Genomic DNA, 16,991 nt, shown 5'->3' with positions numbered 1-16,991 from the left:
GCTATAAAAATAATCCGATCTGATCCAGATTCCTCAACCGGATAGATATGGTCATTCTCTATGATTGTGAGTTTTTAGTTTTCTCGAATCTGCAATATTGTGGATGCAACAGATTTTTGTCCTTTGTGGTGGTGAAGGCGAAGGGGGTAGGGCGAAATTTTGAGATATACGTTTTATAGTGAGATCTAACAGAAGTGCGGATACCAAATTTGGTTGGTCTAGCCTTAATAGTTTCTGAGATTTGTGGATGCCCCAGATTTTCGTCCTTTGCGGGGGCGGAAGGGGGTGTGGCGAAATTTCGACACAAAACGGTCAAGGTCCGATATCACAGGAGTGCGGATACCAAATTTGGTGGCTCTTATAGGTTCTGAGATTCTTGAACTCATTTTGCAATTGGCTAAACCGACCATGAAACCTGTGTGTTAGAGAGAGACAGAGCGAGAAAGAATGAAATTGTTTTCTTGATTCTTGCTATAATAATTATACGGCTCAATCGACTCGGCTATTGATGCTGATCAAGAATATATATACTTTATCGGGTCGGAAACGATTCCTTCTGGACGTTACACACATCCACTTTTACCACAAATCTAATATACCCAAATACTCATTTTGAGTATCAGGTATAAAAAAACAGATGACCCAGACTCAAGACTGAAGTTCCACAAGGTAGTGTATTAGGGCTAACTCTATAAAACCTATTCACACATGATATGCCTAAGACCAAAGTTACCAGACTGACCCAAGTCAGTTCTATCTAGGGCTAACAACAAGATAAGATACAACTTAAACCATTTTGCGAATTGGTCTTGCCTCTGAAATATTTCCATTAGCCCGGATAAATGTGCGGTAGTGACCCACACCTTAAAAGAGAAACGTGCCCTGGTGTTTTTCTTCATGGCGAGCTGATAGACCAACGGAGACAACATAAATACCTAGGAGTCACGCTGGATACTAGACATACTTTTGCCATGTAGCCTGGAGAGCAAGGCCAAGAAATTATACTGGCTGCTAAACCCTGTCAACAGGCTCAGTCTTTCTAATATAGTACTCATATACAAAGCTATCTTAGCGCCTATTTGAAAATAAGGAATAAAAGTCTACGGTATCGCAGCCAAATCTAACGTCAATATAATCAGGGTGTTCCAAAGCAAAATGTTAAGCAAGATTTCTGGAGCTGATTGGTACATCCGTAACTATAAAATAGCCAAGGACCTCAGGGTCCCCCTAGTTGGTGATGTCATAAACACACAAGCTACTAGATACCAATCGAAATGACGTAATCAGTCAAAATGCAGAACCAGGCGTAGACTTGTCCGTACCATTCCGACAGACCTGCCCAACAGAAAGATATAATTAACTCCCCATAAGCCGTCCCTGACCACCCACCCTCGATTTTGATGTCCACCTTGATGCCCTGCATTATCTTTTGAAAAATCTTTGTAACTGAATTTTTGCATAGACTACTGTATAGTTGTTTCAAAAATAACAGTAAATAACATAATTGTACTTTTTCTAGTCTGGGACATTTATATTTTAAAACAAATATTTATCTTTAAAACAATAACAAAAAATTAAAAATAAATATAATTTATTAAAATTGTTTGATACTTAAGTCTAACAGAGTCCAAGTGAGCTTGGGGGCGGGAGGCTCTTATCCCCCCCCTCCCGGCTACCGCCTTAACCTTAACCTAAGTCTAACAGACAAAATGAGTCTGATGGCAGCTGTTAACTAGAGTTATAAATTAATTATGAAAAATGTATGATGATTTATAAATTTATCAATTTTGGAAAACACAAAATTAATCCGACTCAGTACTGACTCAGTGTGAATTTGACTTTTCGAAATCATCTATTCAGAATATTCCATTTATCAAAAAAACTAACTTTAATTTGAAGACAAACTGGTTTTTGGTAAGCCTTGGTAGTGATGTTATTGACGAAAACGAGCTGATGCATCTGCTTTAATTTTGACAGTCGCATACAAGCTTATACATACATAGTTTAAACGAGGGGGGACGTTGTGAGTTGCTGCGGAGACCGCAACTCTACATTTATACGCGATACTTAGTCAGTATGGCTCTCCTCCGGCAGACGCCGCCAACATTAAACGACACGACAAAGAGTGCGTGCGAGAGAGGCAGAAAACCAGTCTGAGCGTGTCGTCGGGCGCTGCATAGCCACTGCATTTGATTTGTTCCTTTTTTTTTGCTATAAAAATAATCCGATCTGATCCAGATTCAACAATCTGATAGATATGGTCATTTTCTATGATTGTGCGTTTTTATTTTTCTCGAATCTGCAATATTGTGGATGCAACAGATTTTCGTCCTTTGTGGGGGCGGAAGGGGGTGGGGCGAAACTTTGAAATATCCGTTTTATAGTGAGATCTAACACGAGTGTGGATACCAAAATTGGTTGCTCTAGTCTTAATAGTCTCTGAGATTTGTGGATGCCGCAGATTTTCGTTCTTTGCGGGGACGGAAGGGGGTGTGGCGAAATTTTGAAATATACAGGTTCGATATCACAGGAGTGTGGATACCAAATTTGGTTGCTCTAGCTCTTATAGTCTCTGAGATCCTTGAACTCATATTTTGCAATGTGTTAGAGAGAGACAGAGCGGAAAGAATGAAATTGTTTTCTTGATTCAGATTCATTCGTTCAGATGCATTCTAGAAGATATAGTCATCCTCTACGAATCTGCGTTTTCTGTTTTCTCGTATCTTTGAAATTGTTGATGCCACAGATTTTCGCCCTTTGTGGGGGCGGAAGTGGGCGGGGCAAAGTTTTTAATTAAACTTGTAACAGTGACATATCACAGAAGTCCGGATATCAAATATCGTTGCTCTGTCTCTTGTAGTCTTTGAGCACTAGGCGCTGATAGGGACGAACAGACAGACAGGGCTCAATGGACTCGGCTCTGATACTGATCAAGAATATATATACTTGATGGGGTCGGAAACGATTTCTTCTGGACGTTACAAACATCCATTTTCACCACCAATCTAATATACCCGAATACCCATTTTGAGTATCGGGTATAAAAATGATTTAATCAAAATCGGTAAGTTGGTTGACAAAATATAGCGGCTTGAACTTTTTCAGTTTGTTAAGCTATTAAGCGTTTTTAATAACTGTTGCAATTTGAAGTTAATGAAAGTCGAGAGGTTGTATATAATTCACAATTTAATTGCATATGTAAACCAACTTATCGCGTAGGTACATATGGGGATGATTGGGCGAACGATTGATGCGAGGATGTTAATCTAATAGCTGCGACGATTAGCTCAAGACTGACAATGCAAGGGCTGACGGGCCAAATTGCCGGGCCCTATGCAGCAAGCTTAGACGCGAGCGAGAGAGTAGAATAGCCCGAGAGCGTTAGAGCTGCTCGGTGCCGCTGTTAAGCCGAGTACGAGAGATTGCGATATAAAGAGACGAAAGAATTCCGCTGCATGTGCATATGCGATAGCAAATGATCTTTACAGTGGAGGCAAAGGAAATGACAACAACAAAATGCATTTCCTTTGGGCCGCACCACTGGCAATCATTTACAATATTTAAGCTGCTTGACCCGACACAGTTGAGCAATGTACAATGTACATATGTACAAATATTTCAGTGAACCGAATTCATTAAATTTTTATTTGTTTCAAAATTGTTAATAACACATCTCCACAAAAATATGTCTGTCCCGAGAAGGTTCGAGTCAATTTGCATATATTTTGGACCGCTGTATCCTATGTCCGATAACATTATTTAAAATTCCTTCGTTTTTTTTTTTTTACTAATTACCTAGTACCAAATTTCAAGTCAATTTTTTTTAAATTATCTCTTTTTCCGGCATTTGAATTAAGACAAAATATTCAAATTTCATATATTTTTGGTTTCTGAATTTAAATCGTCATTTATTTATCATCATCCTCATGTTAAAAATAGCGTATTTTCATTAAAACCCAAAATAACAATAATCTCTGTTCGTATCGAATGATTGATTGTTTAAAATTTGTACAGTGAGTCAATGTAATTCCCAGTTTTCTCAAGTGCTTAATTAATGGTTCCATTCAAATTTCCGCCGTTCACGCATGACTGGAGTTCGTTAATTTCGTTAAGTCGAAAAAATATAATTTTTCGTTTTCTATTTATTTTTTAATCTTTTATTTTATTTATTTGTTTGTTTTTAATTGCTATGTTTTTTTGCTATGCAGTTTCTTTTGTATAACAACGTTTAGAAACGTGTAGCAGAACAATATAATAATAACTTATTACATGTACTTGGTGTAATATTGTATTAGATATTTTTCAATTAAACCAAACTGCATAATTTAAAATAAATTAAAAAATATAAATTAATTAAGTAATGCCATAATGGCAATTATAATTTTTTGCAGGTCGGTCGATTACTCGATTACTCATAAGAAAAGTCATCTATACAAATAATTATATCATATCTTAAAGTCTTTGCGAAACAAACTCTCTTCCTTTTGAAGGCGAATACTGTTGAATATATAGACATAACTGTCTAAAATAATCAAAATCGAGTGACTGTATCATATATTATGTATCATAATATATAACGGGTATTAAACGCTTCGGCCTCCGAAGCAGAACTTGTTGCATTTTGTATTTAATTGTTATAAATTTTCGTAAAATTATCTAATCTTAATCAACAGTAACTATGTTAAATTTTTGAATGAGGTGTAAATAGTTTGCATGTGATTCCGATTTATTATCTACATACGTTAAATTGGCAAACTACATAAATGTCATAAATATACCATTGTTTGGTTTTAAATGTTTAATTTATCGCAGAGATTACTCTTTTCTAAAAATTCTTTGTGATGATATGTAAAAACATAAATATCTATCAACGTAACAATGAGTCGATAATTTTCCTCTTATTAACTTAACACATTATATAATGAATTGTATTGCATTTTCTAAGGTTGACTTGAGGCATATGGATGAGCAATTGGGAAGCAACGTCGTGGATGTTGGTGTGGATTTATCAGAGTTTTATATGTCTGTTGAATGGGATATTCTCGAGGTTCCAGCTGTAAGGTAAGAAAGTGAAATATATTCAGATAAATATTTTAATAAGGAAGCTAGCTTCTTCGAGCCGAAGTTTATATAACTTTGAAATTTCGCGACCAATGAATCTATAAAATAACCAGTCGAAACGTTAGGGTTGATGTTCATGTGCCGCAATACAATATAATAACCGAACCTTTGTTCTAGCCAATATAATACATCATTTATTCCAGGGTCGTTCCTTATAATACGTTTCCGGTTTTCTTTACATTTTCTTATGTTAGAGAATTTTTGCGACTTGTCTATATTGGTTAGTGATTCTGATTGATGAAATGCCTCCTTGAGGTTGTAACATACATTATGAATTTAATATAACAACAATTATGAATTTAATATAATAACTGGCAAACAAGTTAAAGCGCAGTTTTGGAGATACGAGAAAGCCGAAAACTTATAATCATAGAGACTACTAAACAGACTACTGGCATAAACACGTAAGGTTAGGTTAGGTTAAGGCGGTAGCTAGGGAGAGGTACGAACTTCGCCGCAGCTCACTTGATTCCCCACAGCGGGATTTGTGTGTGAAGACCTAAGAGAAGAGTCATCTGCGGCCAAAATGCGCACGCAGTGTGAATCGTGTGATGAAAACCATACCGGGGGGACAAATAATATACCGGGGGAATAAGTGCCAAAATAAGCATGGGGAAAAAAACCCTGACCTGCTCTCAGGCAAGCAGCGGCTTGTGTTTAGGCCGCATCTACGCAATAGCCAAGCGCACGTGTTTGCCGAACGGGACGTTGCTTTGTATAACGGAAAACTAATGAAAATTCTGTTCCTGGTCCTTTTCTCTGCCTAACACACCGATCAATTCCCTCAGTGCTCAGATAAGGGAGGTGGCTTACCCTTTTTTCCCGTCGCTTAATGTCTTGTTGGTTCCTGATATCCTGCTGCTGTTGGTCATCGTTGTACTTCTTGGTCACCTTTTGATCACTTTTACTTTCATCCGCGGCCGGACCGCTCTATTTCGGAGTTCGGAAAACATTCCCGAGCCTGGCCCGCGATGGACCGTGCAGGATTCGCTTTTTCCTTTTTCGGCAGCTTATTTGCCGCTTTGCTACTTTGTAGCTTTCCGCTGCTGGCCTCTGCTCGGGGGTGTGAGAAGCCGGTATCTCCCCTTCTTCCTATAATCCATGCTGGCTTTGATATTGTCGTTTTGCTATTTCTGCGCTAGTCAGGCTCTCTTGATTTGGCTGCGTAGGCGTTCATCTCTCTTGGCGCCGCTGCTGTGGCGTACATAGGCGTGAGAGCGATCGTCGGGCTCTCCTAATATTGTCTGCTGTGCCCGGCCTACTCGGACCTCCTCGTCCGAGTCCGATGACAGCATCGTCACCGTGGGATACCGGAAAGGGTTCGTCGCGACTTGCTCGGGCGGTCGATGTCGTTAAGCCACCTCGCGGAGGTGAAGAGATCCTCGAGGCTCTTTGAGTCGAGGTGTTGCTCGTCCGGGCGTCACTTGTCCTCCGGTTGTCCATCTCGGATCTGGTGGAGGAAGAAACCTTGTTTGGTTAGAACCTGACCACTGATGCCTACAATTGGGTTTCCCTGATCGGTGCGTTCTACTCTAATCTCTTAAGGGGAGTTAAGGCTATCTTACTGCGTGTGTACGCGGTTGACCCTTGCAGGGCGACGTCATTATGGCAGCGCACTACCATAAGCGGCCCTCATGAACTCTCGGTTTTCTTAGTGCTGGGGTCGTCGTCGTCGTCGTATTCGTCGTCTTCGCTGGTGTGGGTGTTCTCATTGCCGTGGTGGGCCTTGAGGTTGGCTAGTCCGGCCGTTCGTCACTGTCTTCCCGGAATCTTCTGGAGTCGTGCTATGATGGTAGAAATAAATTTAACTCATGGGTCTCCAATACGTAGGTTGTAGGTCCTGCTCTGCGTCTGTGATGCCTGCTGGGTATTCTGGGCGATCATGGTTTTGATCATCCTTTTGGCTCGTTCCGTCAGGTTTTGTTGTGGGGTGTAAGGCGCCGTATACTCCACTTCCGCTTGCAGAACTTTCGGAAGGAATTGTGAATTGGGTCCCGTTGTCGCATACGAACTTCCGTGGGGTTCCGAAGCGGCTCAGGATCCGTTCCCGGAAAGCTGTCTCCAGTAGTTCGGTGGTGGCCTTGCGGAGTGGGACCAAACTTCACCCACTTGCTGAAGGCGTCGAAGAACACCAGCAACATAGTGTTGCCGTGCTTGGAGCGTGGCAATGGTCCTCCGTAGTCGGCGCATACGATGTCCAGTGGTTCTTGGGCTTGGCGGGTGTATATCTTCCCTCTTGGTTTGGTTTGACTCACCTTGTACTGCTGGCATTTTGTACACTGCCGGATATTTCGGGCGACATCTCGGTGCAGTCCGAGCCAGTAGTACCTCTGGGATAGCCCAGATCCTGTCTTTCTGATCCCGAGGTGTCCTGCTGTTGGATGGTCCTGGTTCTGCTGCTGTCTCGCTTGTATATCTAATCGCTCTTAATGATGATGCTCCGAATGCCCTTCCGGCTGTGCCTGGATCCGCCTGTGGAGTCCCTGCAGCCAGAGACAGGGGCTCCGGTCTTCATCCACTCGCTGCAGGGTCTCTACTGGTTGCCGTGAGAGGGCGTCTGCCACACCGTCTTGGTTTCCTCGTCGGTGGTGTATGTCACCAATATTGCTGGAGCTCCAAGGCCCAGCGGTCGATGCGTCCCGTATGATATTCGATGGAGTTTATCCACTTCAACGTGAGGTGTTCCATGATTGCATCGAAGAGGTTGCCTTCCAGAAAACATCGGAGCTGTCGGATTGCCCAGACAAGGCAAGGCACTCTTTTTCTGTGGCCGAGAAGTTTTCTTCTGTCTTGAGTAGTTGACGGCTTGCAAAAGCGATGACTCTTTCTGCTCCTTCGATCTGTTGTGTCTACACTGCTCCGCGTCCATACGAACTGGCGTCCGTTTGGGGTACGAATCGCTCGCCGAAGTCGGGGCATGCCAGGACTGGTGCTTGCGTGAGTCTCTGCTTGAGCGTCTTGAATGCCCGTTGTTATTCGTCTGTCCACTCCCACTTTTGATACTTTTTGAGCAGGTTGGTCACGGGCTGAACCACCGTGTCGATACCACGATGCCATCCCGATGCAGCGTCGCAGCTGCTTCAGAGTGGTGGGTGCCGATAGTTTCTGTACTGCGCTGATCTTGTCTGAATCCGTGTGGATGCCTCGTTCGCTGATGACATGGGCGAGATAGACTAAACTCTCCCTGAAGAAACTACACTTGTTTCTGTTCAGTCGGAGGTTCGCCTCTCGCAGCCTCCTGAAAACTTCTCTAAGGTTGCCGACGTGTTCTTCTAGCGTGGCTCCGATGAAGATGATGTCGTCGCGATACGCGAACGCGTACGGCTTTATAGTAGGTCCGATGACGATGATGTCGTCGAAACACGCGAACGTGTACGGCTCCATGGCGGGTCCGATGACAATGTCCAGATATGTAGCGCGCTGTAGCTCCGATGTCTCTCAAGGATTTGATTAATCCGTGGTAGCGGATAGGCGGCAAGTAGCTAACGGTCATTCATCTGGCGATAGTCCACGCACATTCGCATCTCCCCGTTCTTCTTTCCTACCAAAACGATCAGAGCGTTTTGGGGACCTATGGATGATTCGATCCTTCCATCCCGTAGCAGCTCGTCTACCTGTGCGTAAATGATTTTCTGCATGATCGGGTTCTTGGGGAAATTGCTCTGCTTCACGGGCCTGTTGTCCGGCATCATTACCGTGTGTTCGGCGATGTCGGAGCATGCCCGTCGAAATTCGCCAATTCCTCTTCTAGAAATTGGGATGGTTCGGGGTATGGGTCTGGCCGCCACGGCGATATGTCCTCCAGTTCCAAGGTGGTAACGACGGATGTCACATATGTAGGAAGTCGAGTTCCAAGATGAAGTCGACTAATACCGTGGGTAGTATAAGAAGAGATACCTATGTGTCCTCAGTTGGGCGGAGACCCGACCTGTTTCCCGGGTTTCCGGCAGCAGTTGATGGTGCCGACGGATCCTCAGCGGCCACATTCCCAGCAGAACTTCTTCTGTCGGTTGGTGCACGCTGGCAGGCTCATTGTACATCGATCGCCTGATCTTCCTCCTGGCCGTTCCCCCAGTTGGCGGTCTCGGTTCCCCGGATGCCACGTGTGTGGTGCCTCGTTCCGTGGTTGTTCCATTGCCTGTGTATGTTGAGATGAGATCAGCTGGGTCAATTCCTTGAGTGAACGAAAATCCTTCCTGCTTTGTGCGTCTGATACTTCGGGCGGAGATTTTCGTAGATCCGCTCGAGTTCCTATTCCCGAGTATACCGGGCTCGCGGCATCATCAGCCGTAGCTCGATCCCGAAAAGATTCTTTGGGCCGCTGCTCCCGACTTCCTATGGTGTCGTCCAGGCGCTGGAAGTATCTGGGGGCAGGAAGAATTCCAGGAATTCCTGTATTGAATAGTTCGGAACTATCCTTCGGCCTTTCCCGTTAAAAGACCGGAAATGGCTCGGGACAACTGCTGTGGGCTCCCGCCGTATGATTCCACTCGCCCCTCGTCTGTCGAAAGTAAGTTCCTATTTCCGAAGTTTGTCCGCCAGTAATGTGTACGAGATCTCACCCCCTCCGGGGCGTGAGACCTGGTGTCCCTGGCGAAAACGTGGTTGTTTCCCGTCCGTGATTAGTTACTTGGCTGGTCAATGGGTCCAGTGATATTGAGTCCCGATTCTTGATCTTTGCTTGCCGGCTCCGGTCTGGTTCCTTGGAGTGGTCCTTGGGCTCGTTCGTTCGTTGTTCGTTGAGGTTGGTCGTGCTGGGCGGCCGGTGTTTCGGTCGCTGATTCTCGGTATCTGTGGGTGGATCCTTGGCTCATGCTGGGCAGTACGGGTATAATTGGTCGCAGTTTTTGTCCCTCCTTGCTGTCTTCCATCTTCCTCCGGCTCTCTGGCCCCGGTGACGTGGCTGTACTCCGGTGGTCCCTGCGGCTCAGTATGTTTCAAAAGTGCGTGGAGAATTCCTCCAGCCTTTCTTCCACGGCTTCAAGGTGTGCAGGGCGTGCGTATGGCATGCGTATGTTCTCTCCCAGTTTCTCTTAGTCCAAACTCCCTATCTAGGCTCTGCAGCTCGTCCTTCCTGCGGGACGCTATCCAGCGTATGCTCATCCTGATCCTGCTCAACTAGCCGGGGCCCCTGTACGAGGAGGTGTCGGCACGGTACTGGGTCGGATGATCCTATACTATGATGCACGGCACTGGGTGAATGATCCTGTCAAAGGATACGCGGCACGGTACTGGGTCGGGTGATCCTATACTAGGATACACGGTCCTGGGTGGATGATCGAAGGATTCCGATGCCAGGCCTCGGTTTTTCATTTTTCGGCAGCCTTATTGCCGATTTGCTACTTTGTTGGCGAGAGGGCCGGTATCTCCCTCTAATCCATGCTGGCTTTGATATTATCGTTTAGCTATTTCTGCGCTGGTCTCTTGATTTGGCTGCGTACGCGTTCGCCTCTCTTGGCGCCGCTGCTCTGGGGGTGTGACGTAGGCGTGAGAGCGATCGTCGGGCTCTCTTAATATTGTCCCTTTGCTATTTATGCGCATGGCCTGAGTCTCTTGGCTTGGCTGCGTAGGCGTTCGTCCCTTTTTGGCGCCGCTGCTCTGGCGGATTAATTAATTTACTTAATCTAAGAGCTCCCTCACGAATGTAGCTGAAAGCGGAGCTGAAATCGGCGCTGAAATCGGAGCTGAAAGCTCAGCTGCTCTGAGAGCTTTTTTCAGGCAGAATCAGCTTGCAGGTGTGTGCACTGTCGGCTGAACTGGTTGCTGAAAGCTGAAAGCTATTGCCTCCCTTAGAGACTTAGAGACTTGCAGAGGTGCTGCAAGTGCGGAGACTTTCTCAAACATTTATGGAATAGCGGATAACTTTGATCTACCTCTATAATTTTTTGCATTAGACTTGCTACCTTTTTTAGGGAGAGGAATTAAAAACGATTCTTTCCAGATCGGGGAGAAGCAAGAAGAATCAATGGACAGGGTGAATAGTTAAAGCAACGGTCCACACAGTGCCTCGGCGCAGTACCTGGACCCGGTGAAAACACCGCCTTAACTAGTCGAAGATCATGAAGTAAAAAACATTAATTTATTAAGGGACTGAAAATGCGGATTACGGACTACCAGAGTAGCTTTCCTCAGAATATGTCGTCTGGAAAAATTGGGCAAAAAGATCGGCAATCGCCTGATTATTATTTGCCGACGTATTACAAAATGATAGCGAGGATGGGTGTGCGGACGTTCTACGCTTACTGTAAAACTGTTTAATGTCGAGATAGGTAGTTCTTATAGCATTGAGCATTAAGAACTGAAAAGTTTGACCAAGCTATTACACAGCTATTAAGTAGTCACTTATCAAAAGAACCAAATCTTGACTTTAAGTTTTTTAGACTGAATAATTCTTCGGTAAGCCAAGGAGCTTTCCAGATCTAAACGGACAAGACAGCGGCACATAAGAATAAAAAAATGTGCCAAGAGCATTGTAAAAAATGTTTGTGCCTTTTATGACATCAGTGCACAAGTATAAAGCAGACCAATTAAAATCCCTAATGAGGTTATCAAGCTTCGCAAACGCGTCTTTACGACACGTTCTGGTAGCCTAATCGACAGATCCAATACAGTTGGTCCCATATCTAGCGACACTTCGAAAGTAGGATGGAAGATGTCTTCAGGTATAGTGAGCGGAAGGGCTCGGGTTAACAACACTATGGTCGGATCCGAGACAAAGCACAGATCAAGCAATCGAACCAATGAATTTTTCATATGATTGACTTGAGACACGGAGAGGTCAAGCAGGCCGTCAACAAAGTCATGTCGTGACATGGGCACTAGGTTACTAGACTCGTTTATCGAAGACCAAACAGTTCCTGGCAAGTTGAAGTCACCAAGAACTATCATATGATCTTTATATGAAACAGCGGTTAAAGCGGATAAGTGCTGCTTATAAATTGATATTTCCGAAGAAGGTGGAATATACCAACAAGTAATTAAGCGAAATATACGAATATAGCGAAAGCGGGAAGAATCAATTTTACACAGGAATTCCAGTTATTGTTGAAAATAGACTGTGAAATATTCCAAAGTTAAGTTAGAGAAGAACAAAGAATGTGCGGCTTTATCCAGGTTTCAGTAAACACAATAACGTGGGAAGGAAATTCAACACTATCCCGGAAAAGAATGCTGAGCTTACTACGTAAGCGTCTAACATTCTGATGGGTTACTAAGAGGTTACTAAGATAAGTTAGTTATTTCGAAGGGTGGAAGCAGGACGGGGAGATGAGGATGGCACATTGGGACGATTTTTAAGAGTTATAGGGGGCCTAGTCTTCTTCTTCTTAGCCTTGAACTCCTTCACCACCAAATGCTCTGGCCAAAATTTGGCAAAGTTTACTCTCTCTCCGACAGGCTTTCCCGTAGAATTCGACGGCATTCCACATATATAGGTTCCGCATAAGTGGATCGCGTCCGCTCTGTGCTGTCCGGCCCAAGCGATGAGATTTTTCTTTCGGTGCGGTAGTTGGACGAGGAGCATAAATCCCTCGTAGCGAGCGGACGCCCTCATCCCAGGGATATTGTTGTTGCAAGCTTTTGAAAAGGGGTTCAGACAGGTACCAGAAGATTGTGCGAATTTTAAGCTTGTATTAACCACCAATCTGGAAAATTAATTTAATATAAATAAAATGCCATACCCACAGCCACGAGTGTATATGGATATTATCGACGCTTTTTTATACATTTTTTATACCATACTCAAAATTAGTATTGAGGTATATTAGATTTGTGGTGAAAATGGATGTGTGTGTCCAGAAGGAATCGTTCCGACCCCATAAAGTATATATATTCTTGATCAGCATCAATAGCCGAGTCGATTGAGCCCTGTCTGTCTGTCCGTCCCTATCAACGCCTAGTGCTCAAAGACTATAAGAGCTAGAGCAACGACGTTTTATATCCGGACTTCTGTGATATGTCACTGCTCGAGTATATTTCAAAACTTTCCCCAGCCCACTTCCGCCCCCACAAAGGAAGAAAATCTGTGGCAGAATAGAAGAGGATGACTATATCTTCTAGACTGCAGAATCTGAATTAGATCGTATCAAACGTATCAGACGAAAATCTGTTACATCCACAATATTGCAGATTCGAGAAAACTAAAAACGCACAATCATAGAGAATGACCATATATATCCGGTTGCGGAATCTGGATCAGATCGGATAATTTTTATGGCCAAAAGCAACAAATCAATTTGCAGTGGCTACGCAGCGCCCGACGCGCTCAGACTGATTGTCTCTGATCTGTCTCTCTCGCACGCACTCTTTGTCGTGTCGTTTAATATTAGCGGCGTCTGCCGGAGGAGAGCTATACTGACTAAGTATCGGGTGTAAATGTAGAGTTGCGGTGTCCGCAGCAACTCACAACGTTCCGCCTCGTTTTTAATCTAAAAATGGTTTTAAAAAAAACAAAACATAAAATACAACTTGAACTATCTGTGTTTTATTATCACTCTACAGCTTATATGAATGGATTAAATTGGGGTGAGACAACGTTCGCCGTATCCGCAATTTTAATATATAAGTGGAGTGTTATCCTTTTATTGTTGGCTTAAATATCGAGTTAGTCTATCTAGTTAATATTTTCGGAGCGGGACTATATTTTCATATTCTAAATCACACAATTTAAAACTGATCAGATCAGTATATATTGTAGCTGTGATAGAAACCATCAGTCAAACATCGTATTTTATTTACCCGATACGCAAAAAGAGTACACGGTATTATAGAGTATTAGATTTATGGGGAAAATGCATGTGTGTAACGCTCATAAGTAGGCGCTTTCGACCGCATTAAGTATATATATTATTGATCAGTATACGCCCTCACAAAGAACATAAATATGTGGCATCCACAATTTTGAAGACACAAAAAATACAGACTGCCGAATTTGGATCAGATCGGACCATTATTATAGCCAGATGGAACAAATTAATTTTGCAGTGGTTATTTTCGAGATCTTTGAGATCAAGTCTGCACCGCTAAGCGTGGTCAAATCGGGCTAAACCTTTCTTTTTATTTTTGTATAACAAAAGGTAAATTTTTAGTCCCTGAGACCCACCGGTTGCCTTGAATTTTCATAAACCGCACGTTTAACTGCCGATAAATTTAAAATGCAACACTAAATAAATGACACTTCGAATTTTTTAAATTTGCTGTGAAAACACAATGAATGACAAGAACTGATGAAAATTCATTGAAACTTGTTGAAATTTCACTGTTTTGTATTTCTTGAAAGTTAATGACGATTTTATAATCGATACTCAAAAAGAGTTAAGGGGTATATAGGATTTGTGGTGTCAATGAATGTCTGTAACACCCAGAAGGAAGCGTTTCCGACGCAAAAAGCATATATATTCTTGATTATCATCAATTGCCGAATTGATTGAGCCATGTCTGTCTGCCCAGACGCCGGTTATACTAGACTGTTACAAGTGCTTTTCAAAATGTTCCTCCTTCTAGCAGAATTTACTATAAATATTTAAAAAACTAAAAAAAAGACTAAACTCGGTCCACTTAAGAGCTGACGGTAGAATTTTGTTCCGAAAAATTGCCTTTCGGTACAGTCTGTTTTCCCCCAAGATTTGCTCTGTGGAAATACTATAGGCCAATATTTTATATAAGTAACCTGTAATTAGACAATGTAAATAGGACCGAATTGATTGCGGTTGATGAGTGGATGAAGTTGAATTTGTACTACTACTAACTAGTTACTACTGACTTTTAAATTTTAGTTCGCTGAGAAAATTTAAATTTAAAATGCCTATCATTTAGAATTTCTAATATAGAATTAAAAATACTTTAGTCTATTTTTAATGAATATTTTACTATATTTATATAATAACTATTATTTATTGCTTTAGAAATGAAAAGTTTTACACTTGCTGCGATGAACCTTACCTGGACATAACATTCAATATAACAATGAGAAGAAAAACTCTTTTTTACACTGTTAACATAATTATACCTTGTATGGGGATTTCATTTTTGACTGTGCTTACCTTCTACTTGCCATCTGATAGCGGAGAAAAGGTTTGTAAAATATGTCAACATTTGTATAGTATTATATATTGGAATTTATATTTCTAGGTTACGTTATCAATTTCCATTTTGATTAGCCTTCATGTGTTCTTTCTTTTGGTTGTCGAAATCATACCTCCGACATCGCTGGTTGTACCTTTGCTGGGAAAATACCTAATATTTGCTATGATACTCGTTTCAATAAGGTAATGTTGTATTTATTAAATAAATTCATGCATTTAATTCTGTTTCATCTACTTAAAGTATCTGCGTTACTGTCGTCGTTCTTAACGTTCATTTCCGTTCTCCGCAAACTCATAGAATGGCTCCCTGGGTAAAACGAGTTTTTATTGATTTTCTGCCAAAATTTCTGTTTATAAAGAGACCAACGTATAATTTTGAAACAAGGTAAGAAAAAGAATGGTTAATTTAGTAAGTTTTGTTAGTGGCTGTTGTGCAATGTTTAGATTAATAAATAACATTTCGTCTTTTTTAACGCCTAGGCTGAGAGACTATATATTGCATATAGCAACGAAATTTTGTATTCAGACTCCTGTGATATCAAAATTTTGCCAAGCCCTTTTCCGCCCCCACAAAGGACGAAAATCTGTGGCATCCACAACTTTAAAAACACTAGAAAACCAAAAATCGTAAAATCGTAGAGAATGACCATATCAAGCAGACTGCCAAGGTCCTAAATAATTTCCGTCTTATTTTTGGATAAGCAACTGAACATGCTCTCATTATACAGATACATTATTAATTAATTCTAGCTTTTTTATGAATTCTTGGGGACAAGCATAATCATAAAAACCTTTCATTTCGAGTGCACGTTTTATGAAGATCAATGAAAAGCTAATTAGAAGATCATTGTGTCGAAAACTGGTAAAATGCGATAACAAACGAGATAGCATATGAAACGGAACTTTTTTAACGCAGATTCGCCAATCTGGAATATTTGGTGATTGCGTTTTTGATTTTCTCGTATCTTCCAAACTGCGGATGATGAAGATGAGGAATGATAAAACCATTCAAAAGCCAGTCAAAGCCACTTTAACTGATAGACTTGGAGCTGCAAAAATGTATAATAAATTATGCAGCTGTGCGCCGATGAAACTCTTTTTAAAATCTTTAAAATCTGATATTTTTCTGTTTTTATACCCGATACTAAAAATGAATATAGGGGTGAATTAAATTTGTGGTGAAAGTGGATGTATGTAACGCCCAGAAGGAAGCGTTTCCGACCCCATGAAGTATATGTATTGTAACGAATGAAGATTTAGTAGACTTGTTGTCATGTCAGATTATATTGAAAATAGTCAGTATTAGCTAGAAGTTGCTTGGAACAACATTACGAACTATATAGACGTAACAATATTCTTGATCATAATCAACATCAATCGACTCGGTCGATTGAGCCATATCTCTCTGTCTGGATACAAAATGACGTTGCGGTAGCTCTTATAGTCTCTAAGCACTTAGCGTTTATAGTGGTCGGAAACGCTTCCTTCTGGACGTTGCACACATCCATTTTCACCACAAATCTAATCATCTAATCTATACTCATTTTGAGTATCGGGTACAAAAAAACAAACTGCCCGTGAAGAGCGCAGCGTTGGTGTGGCTCGCCTTCTTGCTTCTCAAACACAAGAAAAAAGCGATGTAGCCCGTGAAACAGCTCGGTTGGCAATGCGAAATCGTCGAGCGAACATGAGCCATTGCGTTCATTGCTTTGTAGCGAAACGGCCGAATCACGTCATTTTCTTGCAAACACTCAAAAGTAGAATGGTTGTTTCCAAATGGCCTCAGAT

At 42.1% G+C, this 16,991-nt stretch overlaps 1 protein-coding gene across 9 annotated transcripts in view; it reads left to right on the top strand.

Moving 5' to 3' along the window:
- LOC108156055 (acetylcholine receptor subunit alpha-like) overlaps window positions 1–16,991 on the top strand; it is a 65,555-nt gene that overhangs the window by 43,494 nt on the left and 5,070 nt on the right. For 7 of the 9 annotated variants that reach the window (XR_004472032.1, XM_017287332.2, XM_017287331.2 and 4 more), the window contains 4 exons: window positions 4,946–5,061; window positions 15,024–15,192; window positions 15,250–15,386; window positions 15,445–15,588. Coding sequence is in view for 8 of the 9 variants with exons in the window: in XM_017287332.2 (XP_017142821.1) it covers window positions 4,946–5,061; window positions 15,024–15,192; window positions 15,250–15,386; window positions 15,445–15,588 (566 nt within the window). In the remaining variant the exon portion in view is untranslated. The remainder of the gene's footprint in view (window positions 1–4,945; window positions 5,062–15,023; window positions 15,193–15,249; window positions 15,387–15,444; window positions 15,589–16,991) is intronic. The other 2 variants (XM_033389702.1, XM_033389703.1) reach the window with 2 other exon arrangements.

Source organism: Drosophila miranda, chromosome 2 (assembly GCF_003369915.1).
Source record: "Drosophila miranda strain MSH22 chromosome 2, D.miranda_PacBio2.1, whole genome shotgun sequence".
Classification (NCBI taxonomy): Eukaryota; Metazoa; Arthropoda; class Insecta; order Diptera; family Drosophilidae; genus Drosophila; species Drosophila miranda.
The sequence above is the reverse complement of the archived record's forward strand: the minus strand, read 5'-3'. Positions and strand labels throughout refer to the sequence as shown.